Consider the following 22,720-nt stretch of genomic DNA (forward strand, 5'->3'; position numbering starts at 1 on the left):
CCTAATTGTAAGACATGTTTTAAATTTTAGATAAATTCATGTCTATGCTGGAAACATATCTTTTTGATGATTCATGATGACGTCACTGTAATACATGAATATTGTACGCATGGAAATATGTAGGCCTATTCGTTTAAATGCATACAACAACTTGTTAAATCCTCTTACATTTTTTTTAAAGATATGGTGCATACTTTAGAAATGTACGTAGCATGCTCTTGTTTTTTGAGGCTTTGTGTACTGGTAAAAAGCATATCTTATTCTTATAGATTATGTGAATAAGTACGTATTCAAATGCGTTTTGAATAAAACGTATCCAGACAAATGTATATCATATTTTTACCTCTTCCTTCATGCAGATGTATGCTCTTGCCTGGAGGGTTTGTTTGATAGATAGTGATAGTGCTCACCTCATTGGAAAGGTAATTGAGTAAATATTTGGTTTTAGTATGTCATTCAAACACAACTATAAGTTAACTTCTACATTAACATTTCAAAACTCACAAAATTACACACACACATTTCATGATTCACAGGATCCAAATTACACCAATCTTATTTACTTTGCAGAGTGCAACAACAGCATAAGTTTGATATACTGAGCAAGCAGGCTTGCATTAGTTCGCACTATTCAAGGTTTAAAGTAGTTAAGTAACCAAATTGTACCTTGTTATGTGATGCTAAGTATATTTACCTTGTAGGTATAATGTTGCAAATATGTGGTGCTTATGTCATCCATAACTGCTGCAAATTGCTTCTTTAAAGGAGCCAATCAGTGTCACTGCCTGTTCCTCTAGGGACGCAATATTGCCCAGTAATCTCAAGGTGCAATTGAGGTTATACTAGGCAACATTGCGCCTCTAAAGGCGTAGACAGTGACACTGACTGGCTCCTTTAAAGAAGCAATTTTGCTGCCGTCATGGATCAAATAAGCACCACATAGGTGCAACATTATACCTATATATATGGCACAAAATCGCACCCTCAAGAGAGGCTACAATCTTGGAACTTAGGGTGCTTCTTTGCACCCTCACGAAAGGTGTAAAGTTGCACCAAAAGTAGAGGCAAGAGAGGGTGCAAAGTTGCGCCGAAAATTAAAGGGAGAAAGATCGCACCCTCAAGAAAGGTGTATCTCAGCACCAATTAGTGTGGGTGGAAAGATGCACCCTCAAGAAAAGGGTGCAACTTAGCACCACTTATTGTGGGTGGAAATATGCACCGAAGGGAACCACTTCGCACCCTCAATAAAGGGTGCAATGTTGCACCTTCTTTGGCGGTGCAAAGGTGCACCCACAGGTTGCAGGGTTATACCCTTGCGCAAGGTACCACTTTTGCACCCATTTCTCGAGGGTGCAAGATAACACCCATAGGGAGCCACCAGTGTGACATCACTTTGCACCCTTAAAAGGTGCAAGAATGAATCATTTTTTCTTAGTGTGTATGTAATGGCCTATGTAGATATCTGCATGTGTGTATGTGAGGGTATGTATGCATGCATCCACGTTATTTAGTTATCTGAGTATCTATCTATCTATCTATCTGTCTATCATTTCTTTTCTACTTGCAAAACGCTGCTACAGGGGATTGGGTTACTTTGAAGGAACTGCACAGTACTGGTAGAGGTGAGGATTCTATGCAGCTTGTAACGTTTTGCGAGATATTTAGAAACCACTCTATGAAATGTTAAAAAGCGTATAATTCTAAGGGTAATCAAAATTTTACTTGATGAAAATCGGTTTTGAAATGACTGAGATATCTAAAAACAAGGAAAAACAAAGAGATCCTAATGAAAGTCGTGGCCTGTCAATTTTATTAGGATCGGTTTTTTTTTGGTTATCTCGCCATTTCAAGGCAAATTTGCATCAAATAAACGTCGAATCCTACTTGAAATTACATGCTCTTTCATATTTCATGAGGTTTTTCATTGTCTCGCCAAAAATGTTATAAACCTGAATCCTCGCCTGAACCAGTGCTGTACAGTCCCTTTCATAAGAATTGACTTTTCCTTCGCATTAAATGGTACTGACATGCAAGGCAAACTGAACCGAGACTGAAATGATATGAAACCTTCCCTTTATACTTCCCTGAATCTCCCATGGTATTAATAATTTCTTATCTCTTCCTTGAAAGTGACTATTACTTTTGAGATCTGTTTGTTTTCTTCAGACCCGTAATGATTGCACTTTTGTTGGATGCATAGTCTTAAGGATCGCATAATGGGGAAATATGAGTAGAATGCAGAGGCGGATCCAGGAATTCCGTAAAGAGGGGGCGTGTTTACAAAATTAAAGGGGGGGGGGCGCACCCATCCCTCCCCCCATTTTTTCTTTTTATTTCTTTTGTTTCAACAAAAAATAAAAGGGGGGGGGGGCGTGCGCCGGTTGCGGTCCTCCCTGGATCCGCCCCTGGAATGGATATAAACGCAATGAAACTTTGATGAAATGAGCTGTTTCCTTGCCGTTGTCTATATACTAGTGGGATTCCTATAGCACATCACGACAGCAATGGATAAACTGACTAACTGCAGATCTAAGCGGGACGCTGCCCGGTACAACGTGTTCTGTTTCCCGTGGGCCGGTGGCGGCTCTGGTTACTATGCCAGCTTGTATAAATACCTACCTGATCGTATTGAAGGTAAGCCCCGAAATTTTGATATAGAATAAATCAATGAATGTATTGATCGATCAATTAACTTGTGCTGTCTGAGATTTCAATGTTATTTCTTAGCAGTGGTCCACAGTGGTTTAAGGTGAATTGACTCCCAGAAAACGTATTCTAGAAAAAAAAGGAAAACTTTCATAAAATGGTCTTAAGTTCAAGTCGCATGCGTTCTATAGTAATTGATCTCGTAGGCATCAGTTGGGGTAATATCTACAAGAAAATATTAAATCAACAATGGTTATGAGAAACTAACTACTTAGAATTAATTACTAGGCGATAGAAATCTCAAAACGTTCTTTTTTTTTTGAGAGAGAGAGAGAGAGATTAGTCCATAGCGAAGTCAATAAAATTGTTCTTCAACTTGTGTTGTAGACTGAAGTTAATCAAGGAGATCACAGCTATATTGTAGGATAATGTTAAACTGGAGACTACCAATAGTGACAATAAGTGCGGTGTGATCGTGTTTGATATCGCCGTTCTCAATCTTGTTGTCTTGGTAACCTCAGTTCACGGAATACGCCTGCCTGGTCGTGAATCACGTCTCAAGGAACCGCTGTACAGAAATCTCTCCACAATGGTCAAAGATATTGCTACCACTCTCCTACCGAAACTTCGAGAAAAACCGTTTCTCTTCTTTGGACACAGGTAAGAGTACGACGTCGTGCATGTTGTCTGCAATAGCTATATTATCGTCACTTCAATAATACGTTTTATCAGCAGATATGCAAACAATGACTCAAATTGATTAATGTTAATGAAGTAGGCCTACGCAAGCTTTGTGAAAGAATAAGCCAGTTCACAGGTAGCACTAGTCTGCAATGACCTCTTCAACCACAGACTTTGCAAAACATGGAATAGTCTTCAAGAAGAGCAGTTAAAAACAGCCATGCACGTAGTGGTGATTTACATGTCAATGCTGCATGAATGGGTTTTGTTAAGTGTTCCTGAAAAGAATGCACATTAACTTGTAAATACCAATCTGCACATGTTTCATTTATAGCACAGTTGTCATGTAGCCCCATCTAGGTTTTGATTACATCAGTTGCTAATTCAATTCAAGAGAATGTCTGCAATGACCTTTATCTGCACATACTCAGATTGGAACTATGACCCCCCCCCCCCCCAAAAAAAAAATGTAAACTAGCACGTGTACCTTTTCTAAAGCAAGTGTCTCCTTTGTTCCATAAAGTTAACCGATTCCATGATAGAAACACTGATCGCTCTAACAAATTTCACTACTGTATCAGAGATTATTACCTGATGGCGCTCTTGCGTTTTAGTCATGGCAAGACTGAATATCCCTCATCATATTTCTGAGAATTTCTCCAAAACTTGTTATTCTACAATATTTGCCTCTCCATCGGGACAGTTTCTGCGTAATACTTCTCCCTAGCACATAATATTTAATATGTATCATAATTATTCATGATAATTTTGGTGACATGCGAATTTCATTTTTTTTTGTCTATCATGGAGTTTTGGCGCCATCGTCTGTTACGAGGTAACTCGTTACCTGGTGACCAATCACAATTTGCAGCCCGAACACGTCATAGTGTCAGGAACTTTCGGACCCTACGTGAGTAACTTTGCTTCCTGGCAAAGAGGAATTGCTTTCGCAGAAGCACGCTGTCATAGAGTAGACAAATAACAACAAAAACAAACAACATATACACACATAAATTAACTAGTCAAATCTATCAATCTATTGAAAAAAATACACATTAATCCCCTGTTGCCAGTTCCTTCGTTGCTTGGAGGATAGCGGTGTCAAAATATATTATAGAAAGATATCGGAACTTATTTAACCTGTCATCTCTCTTCCTCTCTCTCTCTATTTATATATATTACATTATATATATATATATATATATATATACATATATATATGTAATAGCAATGTCTCAGAAGATGACCCATTTTTTTCGCTTGCGAGTAATATAATGTGATCACGCGACTTGGCTTTCATGCTTTTGTACATGAACTCGGGGGAGAACAAGTATGTTATTACAACAAATTCCAGATTCGCCTGATTTTTATTCCGGTATTCTGCCAACACACACTGCACTCATGTAGGCCTACTTCATATCGTGATACCCAAAGACCGCTTTACCACCCGGAGTATACTACTTAAACCTTCCTGTGGGAAAAAGGCAAAAACAAAATAATAAAACAACGTGCCATTATCGTCACCTGTTGGGAAATTGCTTTGTTAGAGTGAATTACATCGTGATAACAACGAAGTTACAATATTGTGTATTGTGTTGCCAGTTCCAGTGTGGGCTTTCATCTGTCTCAATATATGCATGATGTCCTAATTTGTAATCTGTTTTGTATGAGTCCCGCGGTTATTTTTTATATTTTCATGTGAAGTCTGAACTTCGACGGAATCATCGGATTGGCTGGACAAGGATGACAGACGCGCAGTTCGTCGCTAAGCTACGGCAACTCGGCGGCACACCCCCCGACGTGTTGGCCAATGAGAGCCTGATGAAGCTCTTTCTCCCGTGCTTGAGGGCGGATCTTGAAATAGCAGAGCAATACGAGTAAGCGCCTGAAGATTATATATACATATATATAAACATGTTGAGAATTCACGTATTGGCTCCAATATAACGAGGAATCAAGAAATAAACTGGTAATGCATTTTTTTTTTCCAGTAAAGAAAGAATTTTCTAGTGGCCTCCACCTTCTTGTTTAGACTTCTGAAGAAGGTGGAGGCCACGGAAAATTAGAGTCGAATAAACTCATTCTTTATTGGCAAAAAAAAAAGCATTACTAGCTACATTTTTTATTCTTCGTTTTATATATATATACATATATATATATATATATATATATATATATATATATATAGTGACAGCAATGGACTTAACCCAGACTTAACCCAGAACATGGCGGGGCGGTGCAAGGACAGTTAAATATCTTGGCAGCAAAACTTGCGCAGAGACGTGGCTGATGTTGTTTGTATGTTGTTGTCTTTGCACATTCTGAAAAAGGGCAATTCGCCTGAAAGCTTAAACCAAAGGGGTGCTACCCAACATCATCAGCCACGTCTCTGTGCAAGTTTTGCTGCCAATATATATATATATATATATATATATATATATATATATATATATATATATACATATATAACCTCGCACGTCAGATCAGAAAAGTATAATTTTATCTATGCTAATGGTAAATGAAACAAGTAAAAGTTGATTTTGAATTTAAAAGAGTAAGGGAACATGAAAAGTAATGATAAAGACAACTAAAGATGGACAAAAAGTACACAGAAAGAAAGTTTAGAATTAAAAAAAGATAGATAGATAGACAGATAGACAGATAGATAAAAAGGACGGTGGTTACCAGACAAATGTACAGACAGAAACGACGAAATGAATTCACGGAATTGATGCAGAAAGCAGAGGGTTTCATAACTGAGCACGATGTTGAGACAGCATTTGATTATGTGTTTGTAGGCCTATATAAGTAGGCCCTACATGTAATAGTATACAGATTTTTTCATCACTTTTTGTCTCGATAAAAATTCACCTGTAAAAGATGATAAAAAAGAACGTTTCACTTGTAAAAGTTGACGAAAAAGAATTTTGATCGCTTTTCTTCATACGCTCCTCTTCCTCTCTTTTTCTCCAGCGAGCCTGCCCCTCCAGAACCCTTCATATCATGCCCTTTGACCTGTTTCAATGGGCGTGAGGATAGGGCACACCCACCTGAAGGTAAGCACATAGAATTTGAGCGTCAATGATAGCAAGGCTGTGAATCAACTTATTAATTGTTTAGTCATGACCGATGGTGGCAGCAGAATGAATTTGTTTTGAAAAATAACTGTCGGCCCTCCGTCTCCGTATTTAAGTCTAACATAAAGTAATACGATGATGGGAACAACTATAACAATACTAATCTGCAGTGGAGACGGTAACCACGACAGACGAACACAATCAACTGTATTTCGTGGGAAAGAGAGAGAGAGAGAAACGACAATATTTGATACGAATTCATAATTCTTCTGAATTCTCTTGGAAAGGGTCCGTGAGTTATTATACCTCAAGGTCGTACCACTTATATGTCACCTTCCGTAATTGCACGTGGTTGACGTTAATATAACTGCTTATGGAAGCATCTGAAATTGAAAATCCTTCATTTTTGTAACTTAGGACAGAATATGAAAAACTTTAGTTCTATTTATTAATTTCATAAAGGAATTAATAGTTGTGCTTGTAAAGTTTTAAAGGAACCATGTTTGCAAATGCATGTTGATTTGTAATGACTAATAACACACTTATCATCACTTTAATATGACGGGGAGTATGAACAAGTGCACATGCATTTGTATTATCGTATAGTTCCTTTAAAGACCCCTGAACATTTAATGGAAATACACTCTAACGAATTACTTTTTGAATCTCTCCAATATATGACAATTTTTAATGACAGGCTGGTCAGAGGCAACAAGCAGCTCCGTCTTCCACGCCGAGCTTCTCCCGGGCGGACACTTCTTCCTCTTGCAGGAGAGCAACACGCGGAGAATATGTGACTACATTGCTGAAGTCCTGCCGTAAACTATGGTGGTCCCTGAAGAATGCAAGCTATTTCACGTATAACCTACCAGATTTGCAGCACCAAGTATACTGCGCATTATAAAGAAGAGAATACGCGCAAACCAGCGTATGATGTCGATTTAGAGGAAACCAAAACCCAAAGAGAAATGTGGATTGAGTGTATAAAGCAGCAACATTAGTAGAACAAACCAGTAAAAGTTTGAGGAAAATCGGACAATCAATGCAGAAGTAATGAAAATTTAAAGCTTCGGTGTTGGAACCGCTGGATGAAGAGACTACTAGAGGTTCTGACGTCATGTGTGTACAGCATTTTTAAAGAAAATGTAAAGGAAATTTCGCAAAAATTCACTTTTCTAGCGTAATGAAAAAGCACTTAAACTAACCGCTTTCAGAAAGCAGGGAGAATAATTGCTACCCTTATCATGTGTCAGTATCAAGTTGATGGAATGTGTAATTTTCATGAAAAATTAATTTTTGTGGAATTCCCTTGAGGGAAACAGGAGTCTTCTCTAAACTCGTAACTTACAAAAATGTCAAACCATCAGCATACAACATTTCTTTAATTTCTATATCATCAAACGTTATTCTTGAACTCCTTGCTCAATTCGGATAGAGTTTGCTCAAAGATCAACACATAGAAAAAGAGGATATGTCAATAGATGATATTCTTGTTTTTCTTTCTTCATGAAATAACCTATAAAACACGACTAATATATCTATAATGTAATAAAAACCGAATGAAACAGAATGAAAAATTAAGCCGAAGGATCTTGATTGTTTCTGTTAAATGCATATTTGCATTGCGTAGGTGAACACTACTTTCATCATTCTCCACTTGATTTAATAGTACTGTTTAGAGACTGATCAGAAATCTCATGGCGTTGCTTTCAGTAGAAAATAACGAGCCATTATTCTAATTTGAAAATGCGTGGAGAAGTGTCTATGGTTGTTGAATTTTTATGATAAATCGGGTCCATTATGTATGGAGAAAATATGAAAAGTCTGTATGTTATCTCATTTCGGTCAGCAACAAGGCGATATGAATAAATTCCATTGCAGGGAGACAGCCTGACAACCAAGAATACTATTTCCAATGGGAACCTGTGAGTTTTGCTTTCTTTTCTTCTTTTTTTGTTCAAATTTTCTTGGGAAATACAATCTACGAGAAAGACGAATGATAGTTGTAGACTTTTTTAAACTTTACATCTAGTGTATTTTGTATGATTTTCTATCAATTATGTAATTGATCTCATGATCTTTTATAGAAAGTAATTCAAGGACGTATTAATTCTGTAAGTGTTCGTGTAATCCAGGGTTAGAAGTATGTGTGTGTGTGTTTGTCTGTTAGTGCGTGAGCGTGCTTTTTTTTTCGTGTATGTAGGCACCCTAGACATGTAAGTGTATTCCCCGTATGTGTATGTGTGTGTGTGTGTGTGTGTGTGTGTGTTTGTGGAAAGCGGCGTAGAAAGGGCACAATCTCCTACCAAGAACCGGAAAAGAAACGAAATAACCTTACTTAATTTAACCTTTTAAGCAATCCGAGATTTAAGTGAAATTCTGGATCAAAGACAGTCACACAGATGGAATAGTGAAAAGTTCATTCAAATTAGGTATTTCCCCTTATAATATTGTATTTTTGTAATGATATAAAAGAGTAACAGGTGTAGCAACGAGTACATTTATGCAAATTAGACGGTAGGCATACAATGTTCTATTAAATGGGTTAGTCAAATACCGGTTAGTGATTGGATAAACACAGTCACGTGATGGAGGAACATTCGTTATGTTCGCCCATGGGAGAACATTTTTGTAATGTTCTCCCATGGGAAAACATTTTCATGTAATAAATGACAGAAGGACCCGCACACAGTGAATTTGGCTCTGCGCGAGCGATCGAGTGCGTTGTGCTGGTGGTTGACGTTGACGTATTTGACGTATTTAACTAACCTATATAATATAACAGATGATGACTTTTGTTGTCGGGAACATGTACCCAACGTTCCACCCTAAGGGTTTGAAATGCTATTTCGGGAGGCTATAAGTCCCCCGACTTCGTCTCGGGACTTATATTGTAACCTCCCTCAATAGCATGTCAAACCCTTCGGGTGGAACATTCGGTATGTTCCCTCCCCCGCCAGTCGTCATCTATATAATGTCTCTTTTTTCTTTCTGGCAGTGAGTCAGTATAAATTGACTTGAGAGAAAGACTCAGAGCCACTTGAAACGACAATAATGATAACAATAATAACAACGAGAACAACAAAGTCATTTCCCGGAAACTGCATAGGAAGTATTTGATTTCCTTTAACTGGAATGAAATCCACATGCTCTTGTTGCAGCAGTTGAAAAAAAAATAAAGATGCCATTGATACCCAAGGAAATAGCATAAAACAAATACCACGTAAATACGTCAGAGGCATAAATGTCACTGGTCTAATGTCACTGGTAAAAAAAAAAGTGTTATTTCATTTGTTTACGAGTGTAACATGAGTACTTGCCCATCACTTCAGTGGAAAATATGAAATTATATAAGATAGTAATATAAACCATACAAACAGATTTAACAATATCTGAATGGGGAAATCTTTCATGTACATAACAAAATTAACAACATTGAAATAGATAATGTCAGTACGCAATGTCTGCATATCACACATACATCAATATACAGATAAAGGGTACGCAAGATTTTTGCAAAAACCTCATGTGTGTTCAAAATGCATTCACAGGAAGAATTTTATATTAACAAATCGCCCTTATTTTACACTGCGAACGAAAGGTTTTTCACCTACTTCACAATATTCTCTTTCTGCCAATCTGATAAAAAAATCCCCACTGTTCTATTGTCTTTGTATATCATCAGAAAAGGTGATACTTCACTCTTTGAACTTCAGTTATGCAATCTCAGTATCAGTGGACACATTTTAAAGTAAAGAATCGCTCGTAAACTGTCTGCATGCGAAACTATTCTAACTCGAAGCAGACTGCAGAATGACGTTCTTCTCTTCTCTTTTTTGTATAAATGTTCACTGTTCTGGTTTTGTATTTGTATTATTTTGAACTTTCAAAGAGGTTTCCCTTGAACTGGATTCATTTTTCCTTTTTTAATGGCACAATGAAAGTGAGTCACTGTACGTTGGATTGAGAGAAAGAATAACAATTCACGTAAAACGATATAACAACGACATCAACTAAGTAAACTTCAAGGGATCTTGTTGGATCTTCTTTAGAAGTAACTCTTTTATCAGTCTATCTCGACGCTCCTCATTAAAACGCCAACTAGCGACTAGTGTTTTAGAACTGGCATTTATTTTTGGTATTTACATAATGACTATCAAAGACACAAATTAGCAGAAAATGGCTTGTTTTCAAAACATCAGCAATTATCGATTAATATTTTCAACAAAACTGGGGCCAGAATTACATTCACATTACTGTGTTTACACGTAGAGTGACATTCAACGATATAACAATTTTGTTGCAAGATATGACACAAAAGGGGATTAAACATCCAAACACACGTTCAATACATGGACGTTTGTTTATTAGCATGAAATCATTACACGTAAGAACAAAGAAAAATAAATAATCTTCACGACAGACGTTGGGATGCGGGTAATGCATTAAAAAATGATAACATCATGCATTATAAAATGTTAACAAAGACACAATAAAGCTTTGGCACATAGGGCCTATATTCACAATATGATATCTCTACGTTGAAAAAAAAAACACTAAGCAAAGAATATACCTTTGCATTGACACAGTTAAAATCTAAAGTCAACGTCACCTATGCATTTGTACAGTGAAAATTCTATTGTCTACTCTCAGTTTTGAAACAAAAATGATTTGTTTAATTTGTGAGGTTTTTTTGGCAAATATTTTCTTGCATCCATTCCAAACGAAATGTTAACAATGATGACAAAGTAATCAGGTTCAACAAAGACTACACATGGATATATTCGATACTAAAACTTTGTTTGATAAGATAAATACCTTTTTGATTAATGTAAAGGGCGAGAGTGTCGTGAGATTCATCTCTTCCAGCGAACAAAGCCCCCTCCCAAACAAAATTACACATCATTAGAACACAAAAATACTCACGACTATAAGACTGACAGACTTTGGATCTGAAATGAACTAGCGTGCTTATTCTGAGGCTATTGCGATTTATTTCGGATCCAAAGTTTGTCAGTCGTATAGTCGTGAGTCGTATATATATAGTGTGCGGCAGTCTTAATACACCCAACGACATGCTAATATGGGGAAGAATCTTGTTTCTTTATGAGAGGGACTTGTTTCTTGATTGCGCAGCCTCTCCTGAGCAAATCTCAGATACCGTCAGAGCTCCAGTAATACTAGTGCCATTCGGCTGCTACAGAGAGAAGAGGCTTGCAACATTAACTTTCGTTACAATGTACCATGTCCTGAAAGAGTCTAGCTATCTGGTGTGCGGTGTGTTGGGACAAGTAGTCTAATATCTTGTTCTCGCAAAAACGCGCGTGAATTCGTAATCTATCAGCAGTTTCAAAAACGAATTGACGTTCTCATGAAAGCGCACGCATTCGTGATTCAAGAAAATCAAGGATTGACAGTGCAACGCTTCGTAGACCGAGGGGGGGGGGGGCATTTCATGAAGCAATTTGGTCAGATATTTTTCTGACAAAATGTTATAAGCTATACTGAAATCCTTGCATCTGATTGGCTGAGAGCAAATTTGTCCGACCAACTTGTAGGATGTTGTAGGACAAAACGCTTCATGAAATGCCCCCCAGTATGCTTGTTTCTCCGAAAGTACTAAGGCATGGTAAGGCTTCGTCACGTGATGACGTGAGTGATGACTGTACGTACACTGAGATTTCACCAATTTTTCCTAATCACACTAATGTTGTGCTGATTACTTAGCACTAATTAAGTGTGTCATAATGCCCTGATTAGCCCACAATATGAAGTACAATATAATTCCCTCTACAGTTATCAAACTTTGCTAAACTAGAGTAAGCGACAGAAGTTGCATAAAAATCACACGTAAAATCAGGTTATGAAATTTCAAATTTTCAAAAAGTCTTGGTTTTCTTATGTCGTGTCCGACTTCAAAGAAAATTCTATCAATACGTTGATACTACTCCACTTATAGAATGGCGACGCATTTCAGATGATAGCCGTTAAATCTGAAAGTAAAAGAATACAAAAGTGATGTTTCCCGTTCACCATTTTATTTCATCGAAAGCCGAGATTCACAATGGACCACTCTGAAAAGTAGTTTGACAATGTTGCATTTGGTTGAAATCAATTTCTGAAAAGAAATCAGATCTGTTCTTCATGTGGCTTAAATTTGCAATCTTGTTACGGTTCATAATTTCACGAAGCCGATATTTACAATTTCCGTGATGAACCCTAAGGGCTTTCATGAATGTCATTTTCCTGTTAGGAAGTACTTGATAATGAAGATGCACACAACTAGGAGAATCAACCAGGCAAAGATACTGATGAGAACCATTAAAAGACGCTTGATTAACTGAAAGAGAAATTGGAAGAAATGTTTCATTATCCGTGCCATGACGGTTAGAGGAAGAAGGAAGGAAAAAAAGGTGACCAATCTCCAAACCTTGTGGATAATAAAGACTAAGTTTGTAATCGTCATGTATGCTAGGGGGATAGTTGCAAGAAAAGTGACAAAGAGGACTGCAAGGTCGAAAAACCCTGGCTGAGGTTGTTTGGTAGACGTGTCGCTGTCCAAGAGCTTGTTGACTGTGCTCTGCAGGTAGGAGAAGAACTCCCCAAAGAATGGTCCAAAGTACTGAGTTGCCCATCTGTCCAAGCTAGTGGCCAGTGCAATCACTCCATTCTTGACTATCGGGAGGTAGTCTCGCCACAAAGTCACCGATGCACTCTTGAGGGAGGTCAGCATGTTACGGATGGTACTCCAAAAGAGATGAGGCCACTTGCTAACGGAGAGCATGGCCCAAGCTGACTGGAGAAGTGAAAGACATGCAGCTATTGTGTCCAGGAGGATGAGATGAGTGCTCTGGAAAACTTGGAAAGAGTATGAACCAAGTCCCTCCACAGAGGACGACATGAAGAGCGGGAGATCCACGCCGAGCAAACAGTCAGAGATGATGAGGGAAAACATCAGCACTGCTGCCATGGCAACGGTTGTCAAAAGGCACGCCTCAATCCAATCTATCTTCTCAGGATCATCGCGATCGGCAGGAGGTGGATGTATATCCGGAGGGTTGGGATTAGCAGGTTCATCCCGCAACGCCTGGTTATCAGGTTGCTGTGGGTTTACGTTTTTAACTAGTACCATGGTTGAAGACAACACAATAGAGAAGAGGAGTTAAGTTGGCCTCAGACTTCGAAATACAGGATCGAACTCCTGCCAAAGAAAAGATAACAGCATGACAGCAACCAGTTTTACGTAACATAAAACGTATGGCTAATTACACGAGACAAAGTTGGTAAAAACACGCATTGCCTGACCAAGCACTTACTGTTACGCTAAGAAAGACCGTATATAACGACTATTTAAATATCTAATGAAAAGGGTAGCAGTGCAAATGTGGCAAATCGATTTCAAATTTGGCAAAACATTGTAGGCTTATATATTGTGGGGGCGCTGTGGCAAAGTGGATGAAACTCCCGACTCGGACCCAATCGGAGGACCCGAGTTCCATTCCCGCCCAGTCCAGCAGTGTTTACGTCCTTGGATAAGACAATTACCCACTATGTCCCTCTCGACCCAGGTGTATAAATGGGTACCTGGCAACGTTAGGGTAATTATGATGGCAGGGTCCTTTGGTAGAGCAGTGGCAACACTGAAGAGGCTACCCTGGATAAAGGAAGACCTTATTATTATTATCGTTATTATCATTATTATTATTATTATTATCATCATTATTATCATTATTATTATTGTCATTATTATTATTATTATTATTATCATTATTATTATCATCTTTATTATAAAATGTGACTGTGCTAATCCATTGCTTTTGTTATAACGTTGCTCTTCTCGATCGTAACAAGTAATTAATAAATGCAGTTTTAATTCAAAGCATTCAGTATTTCTTTTGCCGCTTACCTTATGTTGCAATGCAAGATGTAACTTGTCTGTACAAGGAAGAGACAAATTACAGCTTGACCAGCAATCTGTCCTTTCACTCTAAGCATAAAGTGATATTCCACATCATGTTGTCTCTAATTGAAAATGAAAACAAAAATGAAATGAAATGAAATAGATGGAATGAAATTGAGCAGAATGATTGACTTTTCATAGAAAATGACTTAAAGTAAAAAGAAATCAAGAAATTTCAAAGTTTACACATGCTTTCGCAAAACAGTGAGAAATATATAAGATTATGATGACATCACGATATCAAATGCAACCACTGACTTAATAGGCCCCTACATAATTATACAATCTTCACTACTGTCCTTTTGTACACGAAATCAAAAAGAAAAATATATATCCTTCCGCACCAAATCTTTGAGTTGTAACACTCTATGATGATGATGACGTTTGAACAACTTTAAGTTCCTTCAAATTATTGACAGCACAGATGATTTTTACGATAGTTTTGCGCACAATCCATTGAGATAAATGTTAGGTGATGACAGCACTACCGTAGCTAATATGCATAGATGTGGTTGGGATCGCTATCACCACTTCGTGAAAAGATGTGAAAACATAAATATTTCATACCTTTCTTCATCTATACGCCAGATCTTGTTATAACATTTATCCTTCTGTTTGCTAGATTTTACCCCACACTTTATGAAAAATTGGTTCAACTTGCACCTTTGGTCACACTTTGAATTTTTTTTTATGTGTGAAACTTTGCACCTTTCTAATCTGAAAGGTGCAAAGTTACACCTGTAAAGGTGCTCCCAGTGTGACACTGGTAAAGGTGTAAAGTTTAATCTATTTTTCTCAGAGCGCATTTATAAAGTCAGCTTGAGCATACGTATAAGTATGGCATTAAAGCATTATAAGTAACTTTTACTGTTCTGTTTCATTGTGTTTGGGTATCATGGCAGATGTTTCATAGGTTAAAATCTCCCTGTCCCACAAGTTGACTTTTTAACTTATGTCTTCCTGTCCTTGTTATTATTTTGAACATTAGTACTTCAGTGAACACGTATAGGACCTACCCCAAGAATGTAAACACACGCACACGCACACGCACACACACACACACACACACACACACACACACACATACAATTAAGGGTTAGTCGCAATTCACAACTACCCTAGTGGTAATTGATTTACCTATGCAACTATACTCTAGCCAAGTATGTTCTCTTCAAAAAGTGGCTCGTGTGCAGAATAACCTGTCAGAAGTTATGCTGGATATTCCTGGAATGCATCATTACCTGGTTACAAGAAGGATATTCGTAGCAACAAGTCCCTAGATAAACCTTACATTTCACACAGCAATAGGTTTAGAATACTGCACTTTTTTGATGCTGTACATAGGAGAAAGGCTATGGACTATTTCAAGTTTTACCACCTCCCTTCACATCCACACAAACAGCGCTTCCTGGAAAGTTGTGAACAGGTGCTATGAGATGAAAATCAAGTGTCTATGGATGTGACTAACTTGTTAACCTGTGTAGTGCATGTTCTGGTCTTTGGTACGTCAATTATATATTTTGTTTTGTTTTGTTTTTGTGTTCATTTGTCGCGTGATGAAATCATAGTATGAATAAAGGGTTTCGAATTGCGTGTCGAGATCAACTATCAAACCAATGACCGCACTGCACTGATTTCTATAGAAGTATTTCTGTGCAGCCAGATGACTACATTATGATCTATTGGGCTCCTGTACTCATTATCTATCTGCCTCACGTTGACATGTAGTTCGTGAACACTTGTATGCTCTCAATTGCGCTTTACACGAGAGGAAGCGTGCGGTAAATACTATAATGGTGCATATGACACGTCAATGTCTTTGTGGTCAGCTCTGTGGTAGGAACATAAATGCTGAATCTTTGCTGGTCACTGCAAACGGATTACGTGCTAACACTCTTTCCTCATTCAGGGGACGGATCCAGGAATTCCGTAAGGGGGGAGGGGGCGAAAACTATTTCTGGTACCACTTCCGGGTTTCATCAGCTAATAAGCACTATAGGGCTCACACGGGTAAATAATTCCCCATAGAGACGTGTGTTAAAATTCAAATTTCAAAAAATTCTGTAAAATAGCTGGGAGAAATGAGGTGTTTCATCTTCACTAACCTGAATAAGTGAGATATTACCTTTCATCCATCAGATTGCCAGGGTGGGTTGTTCTGCTCTAATTCTGTCCAGGGGTCCGCAAAGCCAGACAACGAGTTCTTGTCACTCAAAAAAATCACCTATTTTCCGTACACGTACCCAATGAAATATAGTCCCCTCAAATTCCATCAGAAAAGCTTTCATCTTCCAACCAAAATGCAGTTTGTAGAGGAATTCATACTCAATATCTACAGCTAGCTTTTGCCAAACTACATCATTGATTTTTAATTAATTTTTTTCTTCATTTATTTTGGTATCTTTGGTACGAATTTGTGAAGGGGTCTGGGACAGTCCATTTTATTTACAGGTGTGAGCCCTATAGTGGAGGTCATATTTCTTATTTGACTTTTAAACATCATAAATGTGTTTTTTATGATATTTGCCCCTACATCATATGAGAAATTTCACTTTCAAGGATTATAAAGCTTCTCAAAGGGACACTTTTAGAAAATCATGCCCTTTAGGTTTTTTTTAAAATAAATCTTGCAGTTTTGATCAGTTCTTCATAAGATGAATACATAGATCCAGGCAGTTATCCTTGATTGTGGGTGTGTCATCATCACCTTATAGCCTACAAAGTACTTGATAAGACTTTGTTTTGTCAAACAGACTAACTTTATGTATTTTGAGCTGTTTCAGTGGTAGCCAAAACAAAGAAATACATTAAAATAACACAGTCATTCAAAGTTGTGTTATACTGATGACTGACTGCTATGTACTAAGATCTAGTGACAAGAACATAATATTAAGAAAAGAAATAGTAGCAAGGCAGAGTTGAGGAGAGGGGGGGGGGAGTAGAGGAGAGAGGTAGAGAGAGGGGGGTAGGGAGGGGAAGGGAGGGAGGAAGAGATCTGACACAATACAAGATACACAATACAAGATTAACACAGTCATTCAAAGTTGTGTGATACTGATGACTGCTATTTACTAAGATCTAATACCACAAGAACATAATATTAAGAAAAGAAATTGTAGCAAGGAAGAGTGGAGGAGAGAGGGGGGGGGGGGGGGGGTAGGGAGCAGAAGGGGGAGGGAGGAAGAGATCTGACACAATACAAGATACACAATACAAGAAGTCATTCAAAGTTGTGTGATACTGATGACTGCTATTTACAGTACTAAGATCTAGTACCACAAGAACATAATATTAAGAAAAGAAATTGTAGCAAGATAGAGTTGGGGGGGGGGGGAGTAGAGGAGAGAGGTAGAGGGAGGTGGGGGTGGGGAGTAGGGATGAGAAGGGGGAGGGAGGAAGAGAGATCTGACACAATACAAGATCAACATAAACCAGCAGAGCTTGTATGGGATGAATACTTCCCATAGACTTGCATGTATTGCGTGCATTCTCTATAGTGGAGGTCATATTTCTTATTTGACTTTTAAACATCATAAATGTGTTTTTTATGATATTTGCCCCTACATCATATGAGAAATTTCACTTTCAAGGATTATAAAGCTTCTCAAAGGGACACTTTTAGAAAATCATGCCCTTTAGGTTTTTTTTTAAAATAAATCTTGCAGTTTTGATCAGTTCTTCATAAGATGAATACATAGATCCAGGCAGTTATCCTTGATTGTGGGTGTGTCATCATCACCTTATAGCCTACAAAGTACTTGATAAGACTTTGTTTTGTCAAACAGACTAACTTTATGTATTTTGAGCTGTTTCAGTGGTAGCCAAAACAAAGAAATACATTAAAATAACACAGTCATTCAAAGTTGTGTGATACTGATGACTGACTGCTATGTACTAAGATCTAGTGACAAGAACATAATATTAAGTAAAGAAATAGTAGCAAGGCAGAGTTGAGGAGAGGGGGGGGGGGGAGTAGAGGAGAGAGGTAGAGAGAGGGGGGTAGGGAGGGGAAGGGAGGGAGGAAGAGATCTGACACAATACAAGATACACAATACAAGATTAACACAGTCATTCAAAGTTGTGTGATACTGATGACTGCTATTTACTAAGATCTAGTACCACAAGAACATAATATTAAGAAAAGAAATTGTAGCAAGGAAGAGTGGGGGGGGGGGGGGAGTAGAGGAGAGAGGTAGAGGCAGGGGGGGGGGGTAGGGAGCAGAAGGGGGAGGGAGGAAGAGATCTGACACAATACAAGATACACAATACAAGAAGTCATTCAAAGTTGTGTGATACTGATGACTGCTATTTACAGTACTAAGATCTAGTACCACAAGAACATAATATTAAGAAAAGAAATTGTAGCAAGATAGAGTTGGGGGGGGGGGAGTAGAGGAGAAAGGTAGAGGGAGGTGGGGGTGGGGAGTAGGGATGAGAAGGGGGAGGGAGGAAGAGAGATCTGACACAATACAAGATCAACATAAACCAGCAGAGCTTGTATGGGATGAATACTTCCCATAGACTTGCATGTATTGCGTGCATTCTCTATAGTGGAGGTCATATTTCTTATTTGACTTTTAAACATCATAAATGTGTTTTTTTTTGATATTTGCCCCTACATCATATGAGAAATGTCACTTTCAAGGATTATAAAGCTTCTCAAAGGGACACTTTTAGAAAATCATGCCCTTTAGGTTTTTTTTTAAATAAATCTTGCAGTTTTGATCAGTTCTTCATAAGATGAATACATAGATCCAGGCAGTTATCCTTGATTGTGGGTGTGTCATCATCACCTTATAGCCTACAAAGTACTTGATAAGACTTTGTTTTGTCAAACAGACTAACTTTATGTATTTTGAGCTGTTTCAGTGGTAGCCAAAACAAAGAAATACATTAAAATAACACAGTCATTCAAAGTTGTGTGATACTGATGACTGACTGCTATGTACTAAGATCTAGTGACAAGAACATAATATTAAGAAAAGAAATAGTAGCAAGGCAGAGTTGAGGAGGGGGGGGGGGGGGAGTAGAGGAGAGAGGTAGAGAGAGGGGGGTAGGGAGGGGAAGGGAGGGAGGAAGAGATCTGACACAATACAAGATACACAATACAAGATTAACACAGTCATTCAAAGTTGTGTGATACTGATGACTGCTATTTACTAAGATCTAGTACCACAAGAACATAATATTAAGAAAAGAAATTGTAGCAAGGAAGAGTGGGGGGGGGGGGAGTAGAGGAGAGAGGTAGAGGCAGGGGGGGGGGGGGGTAGGGAGCAGAAGGGGGAGGGAGGAAGAGATCTGACACAATACAAGATACACAATACAAGAAGTCATTCAAAGTTGTGTGATACTGATGACTGCTATTTACAGTACTAAGCTCTAGTACCACAAGAACATAATATTAAGAAAAGAAATTGTAGCAAGATAGAGTTGGGGGGGGGGGGGGAGTAGAGGAGAGAGGTAGAGGGAGGTGGGGGTGGGGAGTAGGGATGAGAAGGGGGAGGGAGGAAGAGAGATCTGACACAATACAAGATCAACATAAACCAGCAGAGCTTGTATGGGATGAATACTTCCCATAGACTTGCATGTATTGCGTGCATTCTCTATAGTGGAGGTCATATTTCTTATTTGACTTTTAAACATCATAAATGTGTTTTTTATGATATTTGCCCCTACATCATATGAGAAATTTCACTTTCAAGGATTATAAAGCTTCTCAAAGGGACACTTTTAGAAAATCATGCCCTTTAGGTTTTTTTTTTTAAATAAATCTTGCAGTTTTGATCAGTTCTTCATAAGATGAATACATAGATCCAGGCAGTTATCCTTGATTGTGGGTGTGTCATCATCACCTTATAGCCTACAAAGTACTTGATAAGACTTTGTTTTGTCAAACAGACTAACTTTATGTATTTTGAGCTGTTTCAGTGGTAGCCAAAACAAAGAAATACATTAAAATAACACAGTCATTCAAAGTTGTGTGATACTGATGACTGACTGCTATGTACTAAGATCTAGTGACAAGAACATAATATTAAGAAAAGAAATAGTAGCAAGGCAGAGTTGAGGAGAGGGGGGGGGGGGGGGGAGTAGAGGAGAGAGGTAGAGAGAGGGGGGTAGGGAGGGGAAGGGAGGGAGGAAGAGATCTGACACAATACAAGATACACAATACAAGATTAACACAGTCATTCAAAGTTGTGTGATACTGATGACTGCTATTTACTAAGATCTAGTACCACAAGAACATAATATTAAGAAAAGAAATTGTAGCAAGGAAGAGTGGGGGGGGGGGGGAGTAGAGGAGAGAGGTAGAGGCAGGGGGGGGGGGGGTAGGGAGCAGAAGGGGGAGGGAGGAAGAGATCTGACACAATACAAGATACACAATACAAGAAGTCATTCAAAGTTGTGTGATACTGATGACTGCTATTTACAGTACTAAGATCTAGTACCACAAGAACATAATATTAAGAAAAGAAATTGTAGCAAGATAGAGTTGGGGGGGGGGGGGGGAGTAGAGGAGAGAGGTAGAGGGAGGTGGGGGTGGGGAGTAGGGATGAGAAGGGGGAGGGAGGAAGAGAGATCTGACACAATACAAGATCAACATAAACCAGCAGAGCTTGTATGGGATGAATACTTCCCATAGACTTGCATGTATTGCGTGCATTCTCTATAGTGGAGGTCATATTTCTTATTTGACTTTTAAACATCATAAATGTGTTTTTTATGATATTTGCCCCTACATCATATGAGAAATTTCACTTTCAAGGATTATAAAGCTTCTCAAAGGGACACTTTTAGAAAATCATGCCCTTTAGGTTTTTTTTTAAAATAAATCTTGCAGTTTTGATCAGTTCTTCATAAGATGAATACATAGATCCAGGCAGTTATCCTTGATTGTGGGTGTGTCATCATCACCTTATAGCCTACAAAGTACTTGATAAGACTTTGTTTTGTCAAACAGACTAACTTTATGTATTTTGAGCTGTTTCAGTGGTAGCCAAAACAAAGAAATACATTAAAATAACACAGTCATTCAAAGTTGTGTGATACTGATGACTGACTGCTATGTACTAAGATCTAGTGACAAGAACATAATATTAAGAAAAGAAATAGTAGCAAGGCAGAGTTGAGGAGGGGGGGGGGGGGAGTAGAGGAGAGAGGTAGAGAGAGGGGGGTAGGGAGGGGAAGGGAGGGAGGAAGAGATCTGACACAATACAAGATACACAATACAAGATTAACACAGTCATTCAAAGTTGTGTGATACTGATGACTGCTATTTACTAAGATCTAGTACCACAAGAACATAATATTAAGAAAAGAAATTGTAGCAAGGAAGAGTGGGGGGGGGGGGGGGGAGTAGAGGAGAGAGGTAGAGGCAGGGGGGGGGGGTAGGGAGCAGAAGGGGGAGGGAGGAAGAGATCTGACACAATACAAGATACACAATACAAGAAGTCATTCAAAGTTGTGTGATACTGATGACTGCTATTTACAGTACTAAGATCTAGTACCACAAGAACATAATATTAAGAAAAGAAATTGTAGCAAGATAGAGTTGGGGGGGGGGGGGGGAGTAGAGGAGAGAGGTAGAGGGAGGTGGGGGTGGGGAGTAGGGATGAGAAGGGGGAGGGAGGAAGAGAGATCTGACACAATACAAGATCAACATAAACCAGCAGAGCTTGTATGGGATGAATACTTCCCATAGACTTGCATGTATTGCGTGCATTCTCTATAGTGGAGGTCATATTTCTTATTTGACTTTTAAACATCATAAATGTGTTTTTTATGATATTTGCCCCTACATCATATGAGAAATTTCACTTTCAAGGATTATAAAGCTTCTCAAAGGGACACTTTTAGAAAATCATGCCCTTTAGGTTTTTTTTAAAATAAATCTTGCAGTTTTGATCAGTTCTTCATAAGATGAATACATAGATCCAGGCAGTTATCCTTGATTGTGGGTGTGTCATCATCACCTTATAGCCTACAAAGTACTTGATAAGACTTTGTTTTGTCAAACAGACTAACTTTATGTATTTTGAGCTGTTTCAGTGGTAGCCATAACAAAGAAATACATTAAAATAACACAGTCATTCAAAGTTGTGTGATACTGATGACTGACTGCTATGTACTAAGATCTAGTGACAAGAACATAATATTAAGAAAAGAAATAGTAGCAAGGCAGAGTTGAGGAGAGGGGGGGGGGGAGTAGAGGAGAGAGGTAGAGAGAGGGGGGTAGGGAGGGGAAGGGAGGGAGGAAGAGATCTGACACAATACAAGATACACAATACAAGATTAACACAGTCATTCAAAGTTGTGTGATACTGATGACTGCTATTTACTAAGATCTAGTACCACA

At 38.4% G+C, this 22,720-nt stretch overlaps 2 protein-coding genes across 2 annotated transcripts; one reads left to right on the forward strand and one right to left on the reverse strand.

Moving 5' to 3' along the window:
* Positions 1 to 2,484: 2,484 nt before the first annotated feature.
* LOC139712455 (S-acyl fatty acid synthase thioesterase, medium chain-like) lies at positions 2,485 to 7,226 on the forward strand. The gene is made up of 6 exons (XM_071624272.1): positions 2,485 to 2,634; positions 3,168 to 3,306; positions 4,138 to 4,237; positions 5,032 to 5,204; positions 6,301 to 6,383; positions 7,102 to 7,226. The coding sequence occupies exons 1-6, from the start codon at positions 2,505 to 2,507 to the stop codon at positions 7,224 to 7,226; spliced, it is 750 nt and encodes a 249-aa protein (XP_071480373.1). The 5' UTR covers positions 2,485 to 2,504.
* A 5,165-nt stretch (positions 7,227 to 12,391) lies between these two features.
* On the reverse strand, positions 12,392 to 14,431 carry LOC139712456 (uncharacterized). The gene is made up of 3 exons (XM_071624273.1): positions 14,311 to 14,431; positions 12,835 to 13,605; positions 12,392 to 12,397 (listed from the first exon to the last, which is right to left on the reverse strand). The coding sequence occupies exons 2-3, from the start codon at positions 13,534 to 13,536 to the stop codon at positions 12,392 to 12,394; spliced, it is 708 nt and encodes a 235-aa protein (XP_071480374.1). The 5' UTR covers positions 13,537 to 13,605; positions 14,311 to 14,431.
* Between the last annotated feature and the right edge of the window lie 8,289 nt (positions 14,432 to 22,720).

This window comes from Diadema antillarum, unplaced genomic scaffold (genome assembly GCF_040938485.1).
Source record: "Diadema antillarum isolate AM-2024a unplaced genomic scaffold, OU_Dant_1.0 seq00001808_RagTag, whole genome shotgun sequence".
Classification (NCBI taxonomy): Eukaryota; Metazoa; Echinodermata; class Echinoidea; order Diadematoida; family Diadematidae; genus Diadema; species Diadema antillarum.

Excerpts from the sequence above, each read along its gene's own strand:
- LOC139712456 (XM_071624273.1), bottom strand. The coding sequence starts at position 13,536 with ATGGTACTAGTTAAAAACGTAAACCCACAGCAACCTGATAACCAGGCG.
- LOC139712455 (XM_071624272.1), top strand. The coding sequence starts at position 2,505 with ATGGATAAACTGACTAACTGCAGATCTAAGCGGGACGCTGCCCGGTAC. Across the intron at positions 2,635-3,167 it reads CCTACCTGATCGTATTGAAG|TTCACGGAATACGCCTGCCT; the intron begins GTAAGCCCCGAA and ends TGGTAACCTCAG. Across the intron at positions 6,384-7,101 it reads TAGGGCACACCCACCTGAAG|GCTGGTCAGAGGCAACAAGC; the intron begins GTAAGCACATAG and ends TTTTAATGACAG.